We start from the raw sequence: 24,812 nt of genomic DNA, 5'->3' as shown, positions 1-24,812 counted from the left end.
TCCACCTCCATCTACACCCCGGTTCTGCAGAAACCTGCGCTCTATTCACTTACCTGACTTTGAGTCCACTTTACGCTCCTCCCTCTCCTCTCTCAGCTCTGCTACAGACCCCGACAACCTGGTCAGGAACTACAACTCTGTCTTGTCCTCCTCTCTTGATCTACATGCCCCACTTTCTCTCTGCCGCACTCGCCCTTCTAACCCTAGACCCTGGCTAAATTCCCACACACGCATGCTGCGTTCCTCCACTCGTTCCTCTGAACGCCTCTGGAGGAAGTCTCACACTCTCGCAGACTTCCTTCACTACAAATTTATGCTATCCTGTTTCAACTCTGCCCTCTCGCAAGCTAAACAAGCCTACTTTTCTGCACTAATCAACATGCACAAGTCTAACCCACGCCGATTGTTTCTGTCTTTGATACTCTACTCAAACCACCCTCAGCTGCCTCTCCTTCCTCCATCTCCGCTCAGGACTTTGCTGACTATTTTAAGGAAAAGGTGGAATCCATACGTCAGAACATCCCCTCTGTTTCTTCTTCCCATCCTACACCTCTTCCTAACTCTCCTCCTGCCTTCCTTGACTCTTTTTCCACTGTCTCAGAGGAGGATGTGTCGCTGTTGATCGCCTCTTCTCCCTCTACTACTTGCCCTCTTGACCCCATTCCCTCCCATCTCCTAAAACCTCTTGCTCCTACTATAATCCCTACGCTCACACACATTTTTAACTCCTCCCTCTGCTCTGGAACCTTTCCATCCTCCTTCAAACATGCAACAGTCATACCATTACTCAAAAACAGCAAGCTTGACCCTACCTGTCTTTCTAACTATCGACCGGTCTCCCTCCTGCCTTTTGCCTCTAAACTCCTTGAACATCTTATATTCTCTCGCTTGCTCCATTTTCTCAACACCTATTCTCTCCTAGACCCTCTACAATCTGGCTTCTGCACTGCTCACTCCACGGAAACAGCCCTCACTAAAATAACTGACAACCTCCATGCTGCCAAAGACAGATTTCATTACACTCTGATCATATTACTCGACCTCTCTGCAGCATTTGATACTGTGGATCACCCTCTTCTCCTTCACATTCTCCATACTCTTGGTATTCGGAACAAAGCTCTATCCTGGATCTCATCCTACCTCTCCCATCGTACTTTCAGTGTCTCTTCTGCTAACACCTCCTCCTCTATTGATCTCTCTGTGGGGGTACCCCAGGGCTCTGTCCTGGGACCTCTTCTCTTTTCTCTGTACACACTCTCTCTAGGTGACCTAATAACATCTTTTGGGTTTAAATATCACCTCTATGCTGACGACACACAAATATACTTTTCAACACCCGACCTTACACCTGCTATACAGACCAAAGTTTCTGAATGTCTCTCTGCTATATCATCCTGGATGGCCCTCCGCCACCTTAAACTCAACATGGCTAAAACAGAGCTCCTCATACTTCCTCCCAAACCTGGCCCTACTACCTCCTTCCACATTACTGTTGGAACTACGATCATTCACCCAGTAGCCCAAGCACGCTGCCTAGGGGTCACACTCTACTCCTCTCTCACATTCGTCCCTCACATTCAAAACATTTCTAAAACTTGTCGCTTTTTCCTCCGCAATATAACAAAGATACGCCCTTTCCTCTGTTGCTCGACTGCTAAAACTCTGACTCAGGCCCTCATTCTCTCCCGTTTTGACTACTGTAACCTCCTGCTGTCCGGCCTTCCTGCCTCTCACCTGTCTCCCCTACAATCTATCCTAAATGCTGCTGCCAGAATCACTCTACTCTTTCCTAGATCTGTCTCAGCATCTCCCCTCCTGAAATCCCTCTCCTGGCTTCCAATCAAATCCCGCATCTCACACTCCATTCTTCTCCTCACTTTTAAAGCTTTACATTCTTCTGCCCCTCCTTACGTCTCAGCCCTAATTTCTCGCTATGCACCATCCCAACTCTTGCGTTCTGCTCAAGGATGTCTTCTTTCTACCACCTTTTTATCTAAAGGCCTCTCCCGCCTTAAACCTTTTTCACTGACTGCCCACACCTCTGGAATGCCCTTCCCCTCAGTACCCGACTAGCACCCTCTCTATCCACCTTTAAGACCCACCTTAAGACACACTTGCTTAAAGAAGCATATGAATAGCACTGTGAACATTCTGAACACATGATACATAAAGCTTGGTCCCCTGCAGACGCACTTACCAGAACTCCCTCCTACTGTCTCTGTACGTTCTCCCTACCTACCAATTAGATTGTAAGCTCCTCGGGGCAGGGACTCCTCTTCCTTAATGTTATGTTTATGTCTAAAGCACTTATTCCCATGATCTGTTATTTATTCGATTACCACATGTATTACTACTGTGAAGCGCTATGTACATTAATGGCGCTATATAAATAAAGACATACAATACAATACAAGTGCTGTAGGTTAAAACTAATATTTTTTTTTTAAATGCCACAAGGCTTCTTTGTTTTGTGTTTTTTTTTCTTCTCCCTAGGGTTAAATTACTTGGGCCACCCATTTCACAGTTATCAACAAATGAGGGTTCCTTACATAAAACCCACCTGTTTTGATGGCCATACCATGTGTGGGGCCGGCCCTTGAACTACTACCACTACTGCAGTAAATTAGGCCCCGCTCACACAGCACGCTACACGACGTGCGCATGTTCGTCACTGATGCCTGGAGGCCAATGGTAGTGTTCAGTATTGAAACTACCATTGGCTGCAAAGTGCGGCGTCGACGCTGCTGCAGTCGCGGGTGTCTTTTCAAACTGGGATCTCTGGCTGCAGCAGCGTGACATCAATTTCAGCAGCCAATCAATGTTCAGACTCGGCAGTTCTGGGCAGTGAAATTGGGGGGTAGGGATTTTATTTTTGCTCCAATAAACTTGTGAATTTGTGTCATGTTTAAAGCCTGTCAGGGACCCATTCTCATGTCCTAAAATAATTGTTGACGCTCTCTTTGGGCCAGGGTGTAAATGGCTTTTAATGACTGCAGCTGCTGGCTGAAAACTGTCCATGGAATTGGCTAATTCTGAGCCCCTGAAATGTTCTTAGCTTTCCATTGCCTAATGTATCTAGTCAAAAATATATATTTGGGGGGGGGGGGGGGGGGCGGCTTGGGAGACTGGGTTAAATATGCACAACACGTTATTATTTGGGGTTCATGTTATAGTTAAAATAGATCCATGGAAATGTCACTCAAAAAACCTGTAAAGGAGCAGAGACAAGCTTTGGGAGGGGGGGAGAAGAGTGGTGAATAGACACACAAGCTCATAGCCTTGCTCACTCGCATACACACGCACACACAGACCTGCTCTCACACACTTCCTGGATGTCGCCTTGTCTGTCTGCTGGGGATGATCACACACCGCCCAGCAGACAGAGGCGCACGGACACGCGCACGTTGCGTCGCGAAGCCCGTAATGTGAACGCGGCCTTAGTAAAAAAATAGGCACACATTACTAGTTTGGCACCTGTTTTCATGTCCAAATCCTTTTTGGGCCCGAAAAATGCAACTGAAGCATAGGATATTCACTTCTGTGGTTAGCCAATGTGAAATAGGTGTCTCAGAGTAATTTAACCCTTGAAACACTGCAGCTATTTATTAAAATTCTTACAAATTCACACATGCCTAGTTTGGCACCTGTTTATATGAGGCTGAATACAAGCGAGTTTTAGGTAAGTGACACCCTATATGGTTCACCACTGACCTTGGTGGCCCAAAGTAATTTAATTTTTGATATACAGGCATACCCCGCTTTAAGTACACTCGCGAGTAAGTACATATCGCCCAATAGGCAAACGGCAGCTCACGCATGCGCTTGTCATCACGTCCTGAACAGCAATACCGGCTCCCTACCTGTACCAAAGCTGTGCGCAAGCGGGGAGGCTATAGAGCCTGTTACACATGCGTTATTTACATCAGTTATGCACTTGTATAATGATTGCAGTACAGTCCATGCATCGATAAGTGGGACAAGGTAGTGCTTCACTTTAAGTACATTTTCGCTTTACATACATGCTCCGGTCCCATTGCGTACGTTAATGCGGGGTATACCTGTACTGCTGCTACCTATTCAAATAGGTAAATATTGTCCCTCGTGTCCCATCTGACACCTGTGTTGATGCACAAATTCTTTTTGGGAAAACCTAAATTCACTCTGTTGCAAAACACTGTAAAATAGATTACTTAAGGTAATTGAACCCTTGGAACATATTTATGAAAAAAAACTAAGATGCTGTCAGCCTCGTTAAAATATCTTTTGTAGTAGCCTTCAGTCATAAAGATTTGATTCATACTCCCAATGCAATTATCCCATTTGGGTTCTACATGGGTCTAAACACCATTAAAGTGTTAATCAGAAAATGTACAAATTCTCCCTCTTCCAACCCGATCTCCTACATCAGGACTCCTCAACTGGCGGCTGCATGCTACTTGCCTTGATGTTGCCCATAAGACTCTTTGCTCCTTCTTATTTCATACTAGTTGCCTAGGCAGCGAAGTGCAGTTTCTTCCACTGAAACTGACTTGCAAGGTATGGTAATGTAAATACAGTGTGTATGGTACACATGTTATGTTTTCAAAATGTTGAAATACAGTAATGTTTAGGTTTTTAATTGTATCTTAACATTACATTGCAATAAGCTGGTGGCCCTTCTACTCATTAAGTTTTAGTTGAAAAGCCTTGTCCTACATCATTGTGAAATCATTGTGCGGTCTTCTGATTTGGAGACATGTTGAAATATTTTCTGGGGTGCCTAAAAAGATGGTTATTGTAGTCTAATATGTCTGTTACTGCTGCTACAGAGAGATCCAATACTAGAAGGGAGGTCTGTGCAAGGGAGGGGGGGGGGGGAGGAGGATAGAGGGGGGGGAGACCCCGACCTGGTAGGTTCTTATCTGAAATTGGGTTGTGTGTGTGTGTGTGCACGCACGCACATACATACATACGCGCGGCCAAAAATATAAAATACTTATGAGCCAGCGTTTGGGGGGGACGGGGGAAGGAGCGTTCTGGCTACCCCGTACACCCCCCCACACCTGTTGTCTGCTCTGCGTCACTGTGTGTGTATCTGTCACACACTAGCAGGCACTTTTGACATACAAACACAGCATCTCCCTCTGCTTTAACTAGCCGCGTCTCCTCCGACTTGCCTAAGGCCAGGTCCCTGCTGCAGCGCCCGGGACAAGTACCACCCCTCAATGGGGCCGGGCCCACTTGCTGCCTTGCCGCCACGTTGTGCGAACAGATTTCCCCAAAGACAGGAAATCTGTGCTCACAAGTCGCGTCTTAACGCTGGACACGCCCCCCCCCGTGGCTGCGGCCCCCACCACGCTCCCCCCGTCTTTCCCCCTGCAGCTCACTGCAGACCTGCGTGTGTAGGGCCGACACCAGGGCCTCAGATTACCCCCAGCCCTCCGATTTCCCCCTCCATCTCCCACCGAGCTGCACTGCTGGAGACAACTCACAGATCATCTCTCTTAGCCCCACCCCCAGCTCTCTTGCACCTCTGCTTTCTGCTCTGACACCCCCACTCCCTAATTGAGCTGCGCATCGGTGACTTGACCCATCCATCAGGTCGGTGGTCATGCAGCACAGGCGTCAGGGGGGGCATCTTAGGCTTCGAGGTGCCTGGGATTTTTTTCGTGCATATGTCTCTACGGTGGCGAGAGAGTTTGTGAACCCTTTAGGATTTTCACATATTTCAAATTTAAAATATTTTTAGATCTTAATTTAAGTCCTAATAATAGATAAAGATAACCTAATCAAATGACACATGATACTTTTCAAAAAAAAATTTTTTATCCACAAATGATTTAACATTCAATACCCATGTGTTAAAAAATAGGTGAACATTTAGATTCAGTGCCTGGTGGCACCCCCTTGTGCAACAATGACTTTAACTAAGCGTTTCCTGTAATTGCTGGTCAGTCTCTCGCTTCAGGTTTGAGGAATTTTGTCCTATTGCTCTTACAGAACTGCTTCAACTCAGTGGCATTTGGGGGCTTCCTTGCATGGAGAGGTCGCTTCGGATCCAGCCACAACATTTTGATGTGGTTTTGGTCCGGACTTTGTCTATGCCATTCTAAAACGTGGAATTTCTTATTCTGCAGCCATTCTTTTGTAGATTTGCTTGTATGTTTAGGATCACTGTCTTGCTGTATGACGAACTTTTGCTTCAGCTCAAGGATGGGTGGCCTGACATCCTGTAGAATCTTCTGATACAATGCAGAATTCATGGTTGTATCAATGATGGCAAGCCATCCAGGTCCTGAGGCAGCAAAGCAGGCCCAAACAATCACACTCCCACCACCATGCTTGACGGTTGGAAGAAGGTTCTTCTGTCTGAACGCAGTGTTTGGTTTCATCAAACATAACGTTCTCATGGAGGCCAAAAAGTTCTACCTTTGACTCGTCTGTCCAGAGAACAATGTTCCAGAAGTTTTGTGGATTATCTATGTGCTCTTTGGCAAACTTCCGACGGCAGCAATGTTCCTTTTAGAGAGAAGTGGTTACCTCATTGCTATCCTTCCATGAACACTATTCTTGTTCAGTCTTTTTCAGATAGTTATGTCAGGAATGCTCACATTAGCGAAGGCTAGAATGGCCTGCAGATCCTTGGATGTTACTCTGGGGATCTTTGTGGCTTCCTGGCTGATTTGTCGGTTTGTTCTTGGAGAGATTTTGGTAGGATGACCACTCCTGGGTAGGGACTGTGGTGTTGAACTGTCTCCATTTGGAGATTGTCTGACAGCCGCAAATCCTTAGAAATGGTTTTGTAACCCTTTCAAGAATTGATGAGCATAAAGATCTGCTTTTCTGAGGTTCTCGGTTCTTTTGATCGTGGGATGACGTATTTCCAGACACCTGTATGGTGACGACCAAACTCGCAAAGTTTCTGATCTTTATATAGAGTGGGGCCTCCCAAACTCATCCCTGAAGATCTACCTAATTTATTTAAACATCTGATTCTAATTATTCCCTTTAATTTAGCTGATAAACAGTTTTGCTTACTTTTGCTCATACCTTGATTCTTAATTACTCATTGTTTGTCGAGTTCATCATTTAGTTTCAAGACATGGAATTGTTTAACATAAGCCCTATTGGATATTTAAGAAAATACTGGTTTTGATTCAAGAAGGTTATCATGGAAAAACTATGGAATTTCCGTAATTTTCATTGGGGTTCACAAACTTTTTGGTTTGGTTGTTTGTATGTATGTACTTTTAGTTTCTGTTGTAGTCTAAAGAAGACATATTAGTGGTCCTGAAAGCTTTGTTCAGCAAAAAAAAAAAAAACGCAGTTAAAGTACAGTTGGACAATTAAGGTGGGGTTTCAATAAACACAGTGTATCGCAGTGTTATACCATATTAATTGCAATTCATGTCAATGACGGTTAACACGGTGTTGATCTCTAATTGCTGTAAATCCTTGTAATGGAGATTGGTGATCTCCGGCCACAGGGCCTTATTCAGATTTAGTAGCAGGTTTCGGCTGAACACAGTGGGATTGGCTTTTTCGGACCATAAGAATAAGGGCTAAAATATATGTACATTTAAAAGTCGCTGTAAAATGTTACGCGTTAAGAAAGTTCTGTGTCTATACAAAATAAACTGTAATAAAAGCAATAATAAACCATTTAAAAAAGTTAAAGGTGGCCAGAGGTTGGCCCTTTTTTTGTATCACCAAGTTATATAATTAGATTTTTTTGTTTTGTTTTTCAGAATCTGGACCTATCCAATAATCAACTCACTGAGATCCCATATGAGCTGGCGGACTGCTCCAAGCTGAAAGAAATGAACTTCAAAGGCAACAAGCTAAATGACAAGCGCCTGGAAAAGATGGTCAATGGATGCCAGACCAAGTCTGTGCTGGAGTATTTACGAGTTGGAGGCCGTGGGGGCGGCAAAGGTAAAACAAATGCTGAGAAGGAGGAAGTAAAAGACAAAAAGAAAAAAAGAGAGCGCAAACAAAAGAAGGACAGTGGAGGTGGTGAAGAGGACGAGGCAGAAGAGGTGAATAAAATGATGCTGAGGATCCTGCACATTTCTGAGAACCCGGCACCACTTGCTGTCAGTGTGAGTCCCAGCACAAAAGAAGTGCGCCCATACATTGTGTGCTGCGTGGTGAAAGGAATGAACTTGAAACCAGGCAATTCACTGAAAAGATTCTTAACTGCACAGGTAACTCTTGTGACAAGTTTCTGATGTGCTGTTCAATGCATAATGACTAAGATATTGTAAGACTGTAGTGTGCCAGCCTAGGATGTTAGACTTTTCTGGGACACATGCTATGATGAAATCAATAGGATATTTTATTCTGTAGTGAGTATGCCGTGAAGCCGTTTCTCTTTGCTAGAGAAGACTTCAGCTCCATTCAAATGAATAGTACTAAAATCTTCTCCAGGATCATAGCCTTTAATATTAATAGATATGAGTATATAGCTCACTCCTCCTGCAGCACTTTAAAGTGTATATATACACACACATGTAACAAAATATAATATGAATACCGAGGGCTACCTTATGTGCGAAGCCTAACAACAAATTCCTGTCCTCCGCTATCCTAACACACATATATAATAGTATGTAGAACCCTTTCATTTTCGTAATTGTTTAGTTACCAGATAAAAAAATAATAATACAAATAACCCTTAATAACCCAACCAGGATTCACTGATCTGTTTAGTAGCTTCCGGTTAGAATCCTAAACTATATATTAGTATCTAAAATATAAAACATAGAAAAAAATATTAGGTTAATATACAATAATTCAGCTATAATGAATATATGAAGATTTAAAGTTCTTATTCTTTTGATTCTTCAAACATAAAAAACTTGTATAAATGTCTTTTGGTTCTTTAAAAACTTATGTAAATGTCTTTGATGGGGGAGACCATTTTACAATGAGTCACACGGACCCACAAGGTGAGCTCCGCAACCTTGACAGCTGTATTTGTTGTAACAAATACTTGGTACGTGCCCTTCCACCTGGGCTGCAATGTGTGTTTTCTTTTAAATAATTTAACCATCACCCAGTAGTCATCAGGCCTTAGAGTAACAGTACAAATATCAGTACTCTGCTTTGAACACATACAATCTTCTAGTTTAAATGCAACTGCCTCCTCACATAATATGCATACATAGTACTAAACCATGACGCGGGAGTTTTAAACTTTGCTGAGATGCAGATCACCAAAAGGGGTGCTGGTATCTCGAACCAGGGGGTCCTAAAGCTGAAAGTAATGGGGCTCGGCTCCGGAGACCCCCTGCTTCAAACATATGTAAACAGAAGAAAATAAAACAGGAATTGCTCCCTTTTTAAAAAAAAAAAGGGAAAGAGCAAATGCTGCTACCAAATGTAAAGTAAAATGTATTTGGTCCACTAGGTGGCAGAAGGAACCTATTGTCATAGGCTGCCTGCAGTCCTGAGAGTAGTCAAATGCGTGGAGCAAGAATAATGGCATGTGTTGATGCTAACAAAAGTTGAGCTTCAAAGGCGCATTGAGGTTTTTAACCCTTCGTGTGCCTGAGGACATAACTACATCATGGGGACTAGCACCCAAGGGGCCCATGACTACGTCATGCTCAAAGAGCCTGTTTTTCCCCGGTGAGGTCAGGTCATGTGTTCCCATGGCCTACAGGACGTGATATAACCAGTGAGGAAATGTAAAGATTATGTAAACTATGAATATCACCAGAACAGTTCTCAAACATGGATTCTTTGCTGAAATCTCATAGCTGAGAGTGGTGGTTTTCATAGATAAGGGACATGTATCAAATTAACATGGGTTAATTTAATGCACTGAATTTACATGTATAGCTGTTGAAACATGCTTTCCCATAGAGCACCACAAACCATGCATGGACAATTTGTGCCATGATATAACTTCACACCTTTGCCAGAGGTCTGGATTTAATTTGCAAAGTGTTGCTGGACAATCTGTCAGCAAAAGGTTATCTCAAAAATACTTGCTTTGTTTCTAGGCAGTGCTACTGTCCCTTTGTCTACTAGATATTAAACATATTTATTTTCTACAATTATACTGGACCTCTTTACAAAATATTTATTCTTATACTCGATCACCATTTCTCTCTTCCTAACTTTTCCCATAATTTTTTCTTGCACACAATTATCTTTCCCCCGAGGAGAGGAATATATTCTGGGGAGAAGTGTTCCCTGGAAGTGTGGTTATATGGAACAGAATCCCAGCCACAGAAATATGGAGTAACTACTAAAAACAAGGTTATTTTATAGGGAGTTACTAGAAGATGAGAAGTAAAGATTAAATCTAGAAAGAAAGTATAATCTATAGCTGTAAAAGACAAGCAAAATAAGTGGCCAAGTTTTGTGTAATTGTCCATTTTTTTTTTTTTTACATTTTTATTCTTACTGTTGAATAGCATCCTTATTTATCCTATCACTTGATACCTTTCATTACTACAGTATATGGTATGTGTTTATTCATTAGGTAAGCCTAAGGCTGCGATTATAGTGCCAGCGGCAGCAACGTGGCAGCAAAACAAATGCATTGCCGCCGTCGCGTGCCCTTATAGTAAGAGCAACGTGATGGATTGGTCGCGATCACTGGAAGTCACCTCTATTTGATTTTCCAGCGACCGTCGCGTCACCGGCACTATAAGCGCAGCCTAAGTCGGGGCATACACACAATCCTTTTTAGTACTTAATAAAATGTCAACCAAAGGTATGTTTTAGTTTTGACTCTCATGAATACATTTGACATTTATGACCAGGAGCCATATAACAAAATCTGTTTTTAAAAACAAATCATGTGAGAAATGTCTAAACTTTTGACATGTATTATTTAGACCAAGCTGCATGAAGAGATCTGTGAAAAAAGGACATTAGCGACCATTGCCACTCATGACTTGCGCCTAGTGAGGGGACCTTTGCTGTATGATGCCAGACCACCAAAAGAATTTAAGGTAAGATCAGTCTGAGTTCCACTGAAGTAAAAGGTGTAAGGAGAATGCCAGCCTGATTCCTTATAGAATAAAATGAGTTCTCGTATAGGATCTTTATAAAGGCCCAATTTGAGGACACATGTAAATCTCACATGTTTGTACCCAACAAGTGCCTGATCTTGATCTTTTGGATACCATTTGGTGACATTTAAAGCATTCCGGCAAAATTGAGTTTTTTGTAGTGCCTTTTATATTCAACATTTTTTTTTCTTTTCAAAAAGAATGTATTTGAAGGACTTGTGTTTTTTTAAAGCATTACATTTGTACCGCCGGGCTATTTTTGTCTTTGACCATATTAGTCATTTCCCTGGTGCTCCATGATTTCAGTGATGCTAATATTGCAATTGTTTCCACATTTGATGCTAACTTTCTTGTGCTGCCCAGACCTAATTGGAACTAGCAAAATAAACCGGGCACAGCGATGAATTATTTTGTTGTTGGTTATTAATGTTGAAATTGTACTTTACAAATATATTCTAAAATTTGTTGTGGTTTTTTTGTTTTTGTTTTTTTTCTCCTCCGGTGAACCCAAACGTGCTACTTTTTAATGTGCCACAATATCTCTGCAGTATAGATTACCAGAGCGTGCAGTTTGTTCTGATGCCTGGGCAGTGTGTTTCAGCAGGTGTTTGTGTTACTGGTAACATCAAACCATTTATACACTTTAAAGCTGTAAAGCATTTTGTGTCCATTGATTATTAGGCAAGGAAGAGGGAAAAAACATCATCCATATCAGTGGTGGCTAACGTCAGTCTCCAAGGGCCACCAACAGGTCAGATGTTCAGGAGATCTCTGCTTCAGGACAGGTGGCCAGTCACGATTGAGCCACCTGTGCTGAAGCAGGGATATCCTGAAAACCTGACCTGTTGGTGGCCTTTGGGTATTGGAGTTGGCCATCCCTGTCCTACATCATGAAACTGGTCAAATCTATAATGTATTTATTTTTAATAACTTGCTTTGTTCTCAAACCTAATCACAAATTCAAGGACATACTTGAAAACGAGAGGTAACTCTCAATGTATTACTTCCTGGTAAAACATTTTATAAATACATAAATGCCAAGTTGTTGTTCTGTTAGTACTCCAGTTGTACCAGCACTCAACATGTTAAACTGTTGGAACACAATGAGTAAGTGGTACGTTTGATTCTTGTAAGAGATGCAATTACAAACCCACTCTTCTGTGGGAAACAGATGGGATAAGTTTACTTCGACTTGTCAGTCATTCCTTTTCTGGTCAAACCAAATACCTGGCTATTTCCTGTCCGATCTGGTTTCGACTACAAAATGAGAATGGTACAGTATTAACTGATCTACCTTTGAGAAGGGTAACTGCAGTTGAGATGGAGCAAAGAAAACAACACAAGAGCAAGAATATCTCGACTGCAAGTGTGATTTATTTCTTTTTAAATAATAACTTATTGTGTACAAATGTATAGAACAAGGAATGCAATTAAAAATGGGAATTTCTGGAAATAAGCATTTAGAGCAAAACCATGCACATGTTATTTTATCAGGGCCTTATTGCAGAGCATTTGTAAAGCCGCTGTGTAGATATTTAAGGATTGCTTTGCAGACTGCTGCTTGGCTCAACAGCTTCCCAGAAATCCATAACCGCCAATGTTTGTAGTTACAATTCAATTACAAATGGGCCACTTACATATTGTTTGACAAAAGCTGTAGTGCTATTTTTTTTTATTTCAACTCTAGGGCCAATTTCTTTATCTAGTGCTGCAATGATGTCCTAACCAAGTTTCCTGGATGTGTCAATATGTCAGATGAGATTAATGGGAATTATTGCAAATGGAACTGTTCACCTCACCAAGACTGAAATACTTGCATGCCTTGTTATCGTAGTTAATGCAGGGATTCTGTGACTAAAATGCACAGTCCTCCACCACCCCCTACTCACACACTCTCTTTTTAATGCAAAAGCACAATGAGTGTATATACTACAATATTCTCCAGCCCAGGGAAGACGTCTTCAGCATACTCGATAAGGGCTTTGGCTGTTTTCGTTCAAGCAAGATATTAGTTGGAGATTAAGGATAACTGCTTTTTCTTGTACAATTGTTATGATACTGAGACATCTACTGGAAATCACTGGGGTTTTAAATGAGGTAATCATATCTGAAACCAAGCTAAGACTTATACATTTATAAACATTTTCGGTCATGCAGAACCTGAAAAAATCCCCACATGTAGAGAGGAAATAAAGTATTGTGTGTTCTTAATCTATTGTAATGGTAGTTAATATTTAACAGGTAAATTTACAATGCTAGACCTATTTCCCTGATTCATATTCAAACATTACATTGTAATATTTGCACGTAAGCAAGATGTCGGGTATGCCATCTGTTAATTCTAATTTCCTCCTGTGTTTTTGTTTATAGGTTATACCATTGGGTCGCAAAGAGATAAACGCAAATGATCTTGTTCGGCAACTGCAGTTTGATGCAGAGGAACAGAGAAAACAGAAAAAACGTCAAAATGTATCTGGACTTCACAAGTGAGTTTGTTTCTCTATATTAAAAAAAAAAGTATGTATATATGTCACTTTTTTTTACCCAACATAACTTAAGTATGGTAAAACCTATCCTTGCTTAATTTTTGCATAGCCAGTATAACCAACCCCACACTGATGAGACCCATTAAGGCCGAAAGTGCTGTCTCTGGGGGGTTTACTGGGGTTTTCTTCTAGGACCAGCATTCTGTTATTCATCGCAATGCCCTCACTACTGTATATAGCACATTAATCCCATTTCTTTTTTTTTTTTTTACTTAATGTTTTTATTGCAAAGAAAACAGATTTTGGGTGGAGGTGAATTGGCATTCATTACTACATTTATTCAATAGCAGTCTTGTTTATTCCATCACCAGTTATCATAACTTGTTTTATTGAAGGTTGCCACTATTCTTTTTTTGTAATATAACATCGACCTTGATTTAATGAAAAACAAGATATTCTAACAATGCAATGACGCGGTGCAAGCCATTTGATGGCTAAAGTATGTTTAGCAGTGTATCTGCACTTTTAGTTTTTGTGCAAATCAATTTGAAACCTTATTCATGCATGTTTGATAATAATAATAGCATGTTCTTGTATAGCGCTGCTAGTTTTACGTAGCGCTTTACAGAGACATTTTGCAGGCACTGGTCCCTGCCCTGTGGAGCTTACAATCTATGTTTTTGGTGCCTGAGGCACAGGGAGATAGTGACTTGGCCAAGGTCACAAGGAGCCGACACCGGGAATTGAACCAGGTTCAAACTCAGTGCCACTCCTACTCTCAAGGAGTTTGATAGCTGTGATTGCACACAAGCTCTACACTGTTGCATATTGTTTCTGGGGTGGTACACCACACCCTATAAAATGAACATTTTATTTGTAGAGTGGTAAGTGGTAAAACTGTACACACGCACAAAGTTCCAAGGTGTGGGAAATGCTGTCAATGGAGACAGCAATGTATACTGTTGAGTCAGAGATTAAAAAAAGATTGTTATTCAATGTACCACCAGAAAGAACCTGCGTTTCTTTGATGGGACTGAACAACAGCACTATGACTCAAATTTCCCTGGGTACACTCCTATCTTATAGTGGGAAATCCACAGAGAGTGAATTAGTTTGTCAAGTGGATCACATAATAAAAAGAGTAGTGCAAGAACATGCCCTTCTTGTAAAACTAACAAGACCCACTTGGAAAATGGACACTAATTGCGTATAAGGGCAATAATCCCTTATGTAAATGTGATGTTTGGCATTCCATTAGAGGTGTAAATATTTCACTGCTCAGTGTGGGGTTATAATAGGCACATTTCATAATTGCTTGGCAGTAATAGTGCAGCTGAAAAGTAGTTCAGGATAGTCTAGACCATCCGCGCTTATTCAATATAGATCTCTAAATGTGTTTATTTCTTTCTATAATATGCCAAATAATCTCCCTTCACCTTTTTATAGGTACCTTCATTTATTGGATGGCAAAGAAAATTACCCGTGCTTAATTGATGCCGAAAACACTGTAATCTCTTTCCCGCCAATCACAAACAGTGATAAGACCAAGGTAAAATGTTCTGTTTGTATTGCCAGACCTGTCCCACCAGATTTCCACCCACTTCTTACAGTCTTCCGGTCGAGTGTTGAACTAACACACTCTGGCAGGAGTAGGATGATACAAAATGCATAACCGCGCTATGGGAGGAGCGTCGCATCCCCTCCTAACTATCACATTGTGAAAAAAAATTCACGTTTGGCAGGTCTATATTGCCGATATAATGTTGTGACATTCTTCTATGCTTGATCTGCATTGGTTAGACCAGTGGTGCGCAAACTGGGGGGGGTGCCGGAGAATTTCCAGGAGGGGGGGCGCGGCAGCTACAGAGGTCCCGCGCTGTCCCCCAAGGCATTTAAATTAAATGTCGGAGGGACAGCGCAAGGCTCCTCCAGCCTGATCTTCTGTGACGCATCACCATGGTAACCAGCGTCAAATGCCGCCACGGGGTCACAGGACATCACATTGCTATGGCAACGTGACATCACATGACCCTGCGACTTCATTTGATGCCGGGGGCGGGGGGGCGAGCCGGAGGTAAGCAGGGGGGGCGGGGGGGCGCAGGTTACAAAACTTTGCGCAACCCTGGGTTAGACATTTGAAATAATAAAATATAATTGGAATCCATGTTACCTCTTTAAAATTTCAAGTTATTGTTAAGTGATAATGCGACACAATACTGACCATTTTCTTTTCTGGAACGCTGCTCAAGCAACCTTTAAGAAGGCTAATAATTTCCAAAATCTACTCTAGAAAATGATCTAGTATTTAAAGCAGCAAAATGTGACGTTCTGTAGTATTAAATAATGCTATCTGAATTTTTTTTATAAACTCCTAAAGCAATTTTTAATAAAACATTTTTATGGTTGCTACAGCACCCATCTAGAAAGTCTTATCCACTCCCTCTTTTGAAAAAACTCTTGCCACACCTTTTTTTATTTTTTTTTAGCTCTGCCCATTGCCAACAAGGTATCACAAACATCTCAAAAAGAAATGGCACAAATAGTACCAAACACACAAACTTAATCAGGGTAAATACTCAATGCATGGATAACAGAAAAAGAAATAAAAGTAGGGTTATTGCCTGTATTGGTTATTCGCTTCTGCTGTGCCCGATTTAGAGGAAATCCCATGTATCTGTCTCTGGTGTCTTCTGAGGCGTTCTGGGGTCGGAGGGGAGGGGGAACCGATGTCACCCCTGGATGTTGTGCCCTTCACTGGAGTGATGGACCACTTCTTGGTAGCCTCAAGGGGTCCTCACTCGTTGCGGTGGTTGGCGTTCTCCGTTTCCACCGTTCCCCGAAGTGACGTCAGAGCGTGATGACCCAGATTTGACGATATCCTGTTCTCTAGATAGGGATTCTCTGGGTCTGCAGCTGCTGTTCTCCAATTAAACTGGCAGAGCTCCATAAGTTCACGGGTTACCTCTGCGCAGTTAGGGAGCCGACAGGCTAGGCAACGAGAGAGTATTCATGCTAAGACCTGGAAAACTGCCAGAGTTGTCCCAATCTTCAAAAGTGGGGACAAAAACACTGTCTCAAACTACAGACCAATCTCACTTCTCCCAATTCTATCCAAAGTCATGGAAAAATGTGTCCATTCCCAATTAAGTGATTACTATAGCAAGACAAATTTCCCTAGCCAATTCCAATCTGGCTTTCGTCCCAAACACTCCACCGTAACTACCCTGCTAAAAGTTTGCAATGAAATCCATTGTGGAATGGAACGGGGACAACTCACTGGTGCAGTATTCCTAGATTTTGCAAAGGCTTTTGATACAGTTGATCATGCTATCCTGCTTAACAAACTCCAGAGCTCTGGAATAGGGAAGCATGCTTTAAACTGGTTTCAGTCCTACCTATCAGGAAGATCCCAACATGTGTCCATCTCAGGCTCTAACTCCAACCCCCTGGATATCACCTGTGGTGTCCTGCAAGGCTCTGTTCTGGGGCCCTTACTCTTCTCAGTGTTCATTAATGATCTTCCCACAGCTTGGAAGGAAGCCTCAATACACATGTATGCAGATGACACAATCCTATATGCACACAGCTATAGCCTCTCTGACCTTCAACACATACTTCAGTCTGACTTTTTGAGACTCGAAAACTGGATTTCCCAAAACAAACTGTTTTTAAACACTGACAAGACTGTAACAATGGTATTTGGGACCAAGACTAATTTTTAAAGCTTCCAGCGACTGAGCTCCAGATTAGAACCAACGCTAACACCACCCTAACCCCTGTCACTAGTTCTAAATACCTCGGCTTATGGTTTGACTCCCACTTAACATTCGGAATGCACATTGATACCCTGACAACCAAGACCTATGCCAAACTAGGGGTACTTTACAGGAACAAATCCTCCCTAAGTCTCCTGGTCAGAAAACGTATCGCACAGCAGATGCTAATGCCAATTATTGACTATGGAGACATAGAATATGGCACGGCACCTCAAACCCACCTTGGCAAACTTGACACCCTCTACAATTCAATTTGTCGTTTTGTTCTCCAATGCAACTACAACACACATCACTGCGAAATGCTCAAAGAACCAGATTGGTCATCACTCGAGTCTAGGCGCAAAGTTTACCTTTCCTGTCTTGCCTTTAAATTCTTTATGGGCAAGCTATCCACCTATCTGAACAAGCTCCTCACCCCTACCACATGCAGCACTTATCACCTGAGATCTGACTCCAAAAGACTGTTCATGGTCCCAAGGCTCAACAAAGTATCCGGCCGTTCCTCCTTCTCTTACCGTGCACCCCAAAACTGGAACAACCCACCAGAGACTCACATTCACCACCAGTTTAAGTTCTTTCAAATCTAAGGCTGTCTCACATTTTAATCTGGTCTGTAACTTTCATTCGCCCATAATATATATTTTCTTTAACTGTGCATGCAATGTCTTGTATATAATGTATACCCTGTTCATTTATGTAACTGTATTTGTAACCATGTACTATTTGTCTTAACTCTATGCCCAGGACATACTTGAAAACAAGAGGTAACTCTCAATGTATTAATTCCTGGTAAAATATTTTATAAATAAATAATAAATAAATCTGGAGACTCTAATAATCCTTTGCTATACGCTATGCGTTTCGCCACTAGGTGGCTTCCTCAGGGATATCACAGGAGATAGATGGGCCCCAATGGAATACATTAGGACTGCAATACCACTCAATACGATTGGTGAATTGGAGGTTTACATAATTTACAATAAATATTACATGAAAATTGACTGTTCAGTGCAAATTTGCCAAGTTATAAAATTGATACATAAAATAAACGATACAAACATTCAGAGGCACAATATTGCCAGATAGCTGCAGGTGATGTTGCAAAATTTTCAACAACAGTTGCATAGTAAAAGTCTAACTGTTTACAACCAAGAAGTCATAGGTATATCAAAAGTCTGTCTGATTCTGTTTGAGTTGTTAAAATATATCAACTCAAATCTTAACAACCAGTTTGTGGTTTCATAATCTAAAGATTCTATGTCACCTACGTTCATTCCTGGAATGAATAAAGCGAAGTTCATTCCTGGAATGGATAAAGCGAAGTTCATTCCTGGAATGGATAAAGCGAAGTTCATTCCTGGAATGGATAAAGCGAAGTTGCACCAACACATAGAAATGTTTGTTTGTTTGTTTGTTTGGATATGTATGGTGTCGATAGTATTAAAAATGGTCATTAATAAAGCTTGTTTTGTTGTCTGTTTGCCTTCTAGATATTCTTTTTCTAGTTCTTCAAGAGCCAGTCCCGTTGATAACAGGGCTCGGTTTTTGGAATCAATAAATAGAACCGAAATCCCTATATAAGTTTATTATATAGTTTTATGATGTGAAATAGCAAACCCTCATTTCTTAATGAAACATGTGTTATGTAAATCTCCATGTCTAACATTAACCACCGTACCTCCTCAGGAGGTGGATTCACCCAGAAATACACGATTGCTTGGCGGGTTTAATCCTGGACCAGGAACACACCGAGTTAATTCACTGCAAATCACATTCACCAATCGTATTGAGTGGTATAGCAGTCCTAGTGTATTTTACTGTTGCCCATCTACATCCTGTGATATTCATGAGGAAGCCACTGAGTGGCGAAACGTATAGTGTAGGATTATTGGAGTCTCCAGATAGCATGAATACTTTCTCGTTGCCTAGTCCCTGTGGACACCCTAACTGCGTAGCGGTAACTCGTGAACTCACAGAGCTCTGCCAGTTTAATTGGAGAACAGCAGCTGCAGGCCCAGGGAATCCCTATCCAGAGAACAGGATGCCGTCACATCTGGGTCATCACGCTCTGACGTCACTTCCGTGAACGCCAGCCACCACTACTCCAGCAACGAGTGGGGACACACTGAGGCTACACCCAGAGGGCCATCACTCCAGCGACGGGAACAACATCCAGTTTGTGTTTGCTACTATTTGCACCCTTTCTTTCTTTTTGAGGCACTTCAATGGAAGATTGGTTATCCTGTTACTGGGGCAGCACTAAAAGCAAACACCCTTATTGGACTGTTAATACCAAGGACTTTTGCAAAACTGTACCTTTTGCAATTTTCTCTCACCAAGTTATAGCAGAGAATATTTGCTGTGACTAACTAGTGGGTTAACCGATTTGAATTAAGGTTAATTTTGGTTCCACTACCCATTTTTGTGGTAAAATATTAATTCTGGTTCATGTCATATCCATTTTATATATTGCAGCATGGGATATTTTCATATGCACCTATGAGTTGATATACCCAACCCTGCAATCCAGGAGACCACACTCCACCTGAATTGATTACACCCCTCCTCATTCCACCTTCACCCAGTGGTTGGGGCTCCACATTGTTAGGCTGCGTCCCTAGTGCAGGTTACGTAGCTCGCGCCGAAACGAACACTATGATGCCAATGTATATGTGCATAGCATGCACGCGCTCTTCGCAATACAAACAAGTTTGTATTTCGAATCGCCACGTCACAGAGGTCCGTGAAAGCTAGGGCGTTCCACTATGGACGCGGCCTTACCTCCTAGCAGAGCATTGGGGTGCACACAGGTTACTGTCATTTAGCACAGGGGGGCGCAAACTTTTTTCCCTGCGCTCCCTTGCTGGCGGTCACCTCACCCCCGGGCCCCCACTCGCCTCGGCTTCGGCGTCATGACGTCACGTTGCCATGGCGACGCGTGTGGAGCCAAGGTAAATAAAGACTTACAGAGGCCCTGCAGCTCCCCCGGCACTTAATTTAAGTGCCTTCGGGAAGCTCGCGGGGCCTCTGCAGACCGCCTGCCCCCGCAGGCAGTCTCGTGCCCCCCCCAGTTTGCACACCGCTGATTTAGCACACGTATTTTTTTTGCTTTTTTTCTATCACAAACATCTGTTATTGTGTTCCAAATAGCAAATGTCTATTATTGTGGAAGCTGTAACAATAATGTGTAATGTATTACAGTAATATAATGTTACATATCAGCTGCCGCATTTAACAGACTGCAGCACAAAGTTAGAAGGCGGCCATTTCGTTAAGCACACAATTAGGATATTTACTGATTTTAGAACAGGAGCAACAAACGATTATCAGCTTAGGTAAGAATGTAGAATTCTTAATTGTCCCATGCTTTACATCTATACTATAATTCTAAGTTGGATTCCGTTTGTTTGTCCGAAGCATCGAAATCTCAGAAACGGCACCACGTAGCACAACAAAACTTTCACTGGACATTCTGCTGCACAGTTGTAGGTCAACACAACTATTTTGAGCTTCCAATGTGACTCACCTCCCAAATTATGGACATTCTAAGTTTCCCTCGGCTGTCCAGCAAAACAAGGGGGTGGCGTGTCCTTGCCTGGATCAAGGGTGTGTCTGTGTGTGATGGGAGATGTGCCAGCGGGGGGAGGGGGGATATGTGCCAGCTAGCAGGGGGATATGTGCCAGCTAGCAGGGGGAGATGTGCCAGCTAGCAGGGGGAGATGTACCAGTGGGGGGGTGGAAGGGGGCATGTGCCTGCAGCGGGGGGATATGTACCAATGGGGGGGGCGTGGGGGCGGGCAAATGTGTCGGCAGCGACAGGACATGCCACAGCAGCGTGGGGAGATGTTCCGGCAGCAGGGGGAGTCACACAGACAGAGACAAATCTCACCCGCACTACATCCAGCAGTGGGGGGAGGGAGATGTGTGCCGGCAGCGGGGGGAAGAGGGGGCGGGGACATGTATTCAATATTACATTCCCCGGGTGAAGACGGGCACAAAAGCTAGTATACAAATAAGAAGAAATGGGGGGGGGGGGGGGGGAATGTTGTATTGCTCCTTTTAATTCTGCTTTATCTACTGCATATACAGCCTATTAATCCACTCCTGTCAAGAAAAAACAGAAACAAAATTGTGTGGTTTATCGCCTAGCTCCTGGTCTAGGGCCAATTTGTCTATAAACTTGAGCTTCTGGATTTTTCTAACCCCCCTCCCACCTTGTTTAGTTCTGTCTTCTATCCTGTTTTTTGTTCCATTTTGTTGGTTCTTTTTCTTATTTTTAATTTCCATAATATTAAAAATTGACATGTAATGAACATTCTCAGATTTGGCTTTTTTATTATGTAATTATATACATATGCATCATCGTCATCGTCATCGTCATCATCGTCGTCTACATACAAGTTTTCCATAAACTAGTGTTAAAAAAAAAAACTTGTGGCAAAATCCCAAATGAAGAGTGGTTGTTTTATTGTATCCCTAGACTGCAGAGGCAAATATATATTCATTTTGAAAAACTGTAACGTGGATCTATTTTACATTGACACTTTTTGGGGATTTAACAAACGGATTTTACATCGGTGACATGATGTAAATAAACTTCTAAGACATATTATGACCACATGTGATGCATAAATTAGTTGTTCCTAAAGATTTACATATCACATCTATTTTAAGTCTTCTGTTATTGGTGTAAATGTTATGAGAACCTGCGATTAATCCAGTTATTCCTAGATAAACCTGGCTATTAAATTTACTTATTCAATGTAAGTTTGCAAGACATGCTCCAACTGTGCTTTGCAGCCAAAATACACCGATTTAACAAAAAGGAACACTGAACATAAACCTGTGCAGGATTAATACCTCCAACGGTGTAGCACGATTTATATCCCACTATCTACAGTATACGGCGGTTTTACAAACATTGTGTACTAGAGCTATCAAATTATATTCCATTGTTGTGAGTACAACTCTCTTGAACTTGAATGATCACAGAAAGGCTTCCTGAAGTCCTTTCCTCCTTTTACTTGATGCTAGAAACTTCACAGTTGAATGCAAATAAACCAGATTAAAAATACATGGAGGTCAAGTGTCTAATTGTTTCCGTTGTTTGCCATTGTAGAGATGTTTGATGTTTATTGGAGCTTTTGTGAGGGCAGTGGTGTGTGCGTGTGCGTGTGTTTGTGTACGCATTCAAATTAAGTAATCTGCTCTTCCCACAAGCACACCCAAGATTATTGCAACACCAATGAACGCCTTATTTTGTAAAGAAAAAACATTCCTGATGCTATTTAAAAAGTGTAGTAATGTTAAATGTGCTTTCTAGATCCGGAAAACCACCTGCAACCTGTTTCTGGAAGTAACAAGCCCCACCAGCCTGCAGGTTTGCAAAGATGTAATAGATACTCTTATTAAAGTAAGTATTGTTATTCTTTTCCCGGAGTTCCCAAATGTTCTGCACGCATGACCTTTTTCCCTCCCTCAGTAATCTAAATTATTATGTTTTGTATTATGTTTCTTGTCTCTAATGTAAAATATGTTGAAAACATTTGGGGTATTAAAGTAAACTCTTAGCAAGTCACACAAGCAGTCACTATTCACTAGTGTATTTTGATCGTTAAAGTATGGAAATGGATCGTGGTGCATATGATCTTGCCAGTCCTGGATTCAAACTGGAATAAGATGTAAGCAATATGATTGATAGTGACATCAAGGAAGATTTCATTTCCATTACTGAACTTCTAAATTACTTTCACATATTGCAGGGATGTATTTCTATTCATGTTGTAGGTAACATTGAATCTATTTTTTGGTCTTGGTTAATTTAATGTCTTTTATTCTAGGGTAACCCATAGCCAATGGGTAACCCATAGCCAATGGATACTTTATCCTTGAGAAATGGCATGAAGAAATGGTACTTTCAGGGAAATAAATGATCATCTGACAGTGTAATATGTGTCTGAGACTCTTGGGAAAGCAGATTTAAAGTTGAATGTGCTCTACTCATAAAGCTCAGAAATGCTGTCTTATTAGATCTGTATGGAATTTATATTGTAAGACCCTGGTATACATTGTTGTCTGACATTGTAAAACAACTTAGTGTATGTTCCTAAAATGTACATAGAGTTAATTATTTAGCATAGGTTAAGATAGTCAGATGCACATGGATTTGACAAATCTGCTCACTTTTTTTTTTTTTATCTTTCCAGAAAATGGCTGAGCTGAACAAGTTTACATTGGAGAACAAGGAAGAGGAAGTTCTTTCAGACTCGGAGCTTGATGCAGATTGTGGACTTCCAGAACCAACAACCAATCAAAACTCTGAACTAGAGAGTGCCTCCCAACTTGTAGTGGAACAGGTGCGGGTTGCAGACATGGAAGGAAACCTAAAGGTTTTATATCCTTCTAAAACAGACCTGAACTTTAACTCCTCGTTATTCATGGTTGTGCGTTAGTGAAAAGCATTGTACAAGAAAAATTGCAGATTTTTCTGTCAAAATGGTTTGATAGCACGTCTCTGGCATGATATATCAAAATGACAGTACCTGGGGAAAAGTAATTTATTTTTCCTATTGTTTTTATACAATTCCCGTGCTACTTTTTACTTTGGAAACTGTATATACATGCTAGTGATAATATATAGTTATCCGCCAATAAAATGAAGAAGCAGTTTGTGAACTTGTACTTTTTGTAAAGTATAATGACACTGCATCTCTCTAATCCAGTTTTTCCCCCTCATAGAGTGGTGTCAAATTATCGACTACAATTATTTGCTAGGATGTGTGTTTTTTATGGTAAATTTGCATAGTTGCTCAATTTTTTTTCTTAATGTTTCCCTTAGGCCTTGCTTTCAAGTGTCAGTCTTGTACAGTTATCAAACCCATTCTGTAAAAATAAATCTGTAATTAACCTGTTTGTGCAAGTGTATTAATTGAAAATGTGGTCCCTATTAGTTCAACCTGTAACTTACAAGAATAAGAAGGGTGTGCTACACGTATTTACAGGAATCGGAGAAATTGTATTGCACAATCCTAGTAGCGTATTAGGACAAATAGAGCATTTTCCAAGTACAGTTTGCAAGCTGACTTCATTTCATGGCAGAAGTGAATGTTTTTTTGTAGCATACCCTCTGCATTCTGGGTATGACATGTACTAGTTCCTAGGCTTCAGCACACATTGTTAAATCACATACATTTTAACTTTTTGATTTTGTTAAACCTGTTGACGTCAATGTAATGCATAATCTTTGTAATAACTCTTTAGGTAGAGACGGCCTGGATGTGCTACAGCCGCTTGTCCTTTTTTCTGTCTGTCAAAGCCAAACTAATCAATAATCCACAACCGGCCTAGTTACATTCTTTCTTAGTGGTACCTACTTGTATATAATATATATACTATATAATGAGTGTCTCAAATGTAAATGATTTTTTTTCACAATATATTTTAATTGTTTTTCATTTTCATTATACAATTTACATTTATTTCGTTATTTTGTTCTATTTAAAAGCCACAATTTAAGGATAAAACATCAGGTGGTTGTATAT

At 41.4% G+C, this 24,812-nt stretch overlaps 1 protein-coding gene across 1 annotated transcript in view; it reads left to right on the top strand.

Moving 5' to 3' along the window:
* LRRC47 (leucine rich repeat containing 47) overlaps positions 1–24,183 on the top strand; it is a 29,404-nt gene extending 5,221 nt beyond the window's left edge. Inside the window, exons 2-7 of the mRNA XM_075604921.1 lie at positions 7,728–8,186; positions 10,833–10,949; positions 13,380–13,495; positions 14,942–15,044; positions 22,595–22,684; positions 23,478–24,183. Coding sequence (XP_075461036.1) covers positions 7,728–8,186; positions 10,833–10,949; positions 13,380–13,495; positions 14,942–15,044; positions 22,595–22,684; positions 23,478–23,723 — 1,131 coding nt within the window. The 3' untranslated portion in view covers positions 23,724–24,183. The remainder of the gene's footprint in view (positions 1–7,727; positions 8,187–10,832; positions 10,950–13,379; positions 13,496–14,941; positions 15,045–22,594; positions 22,685–23,477) is intronic.
* Positions 24,184–24,812: the final 629 nt, after the last annotated feature.

The sequence above is a fragment of the Ascaphus truei genome, chromosome 6 (genome assembly GCF_040206685.1).
Source record: "Ascaphus truei isolate aAscTru1 chromosome 6, aAscTru1.hap1, whole genome shotgun sequence".
In the NCBI taxonomy this organism is placed as follows: domain Eukaryota; kingdom Metazoa; phylum Chordata; class Amphibia; order Anura; family Ascaphidae; genus Ascaphus; species Ascaphus truei.
This window is presented reverse-complemented; position numbering and strand designations above follow the sequence as displayed.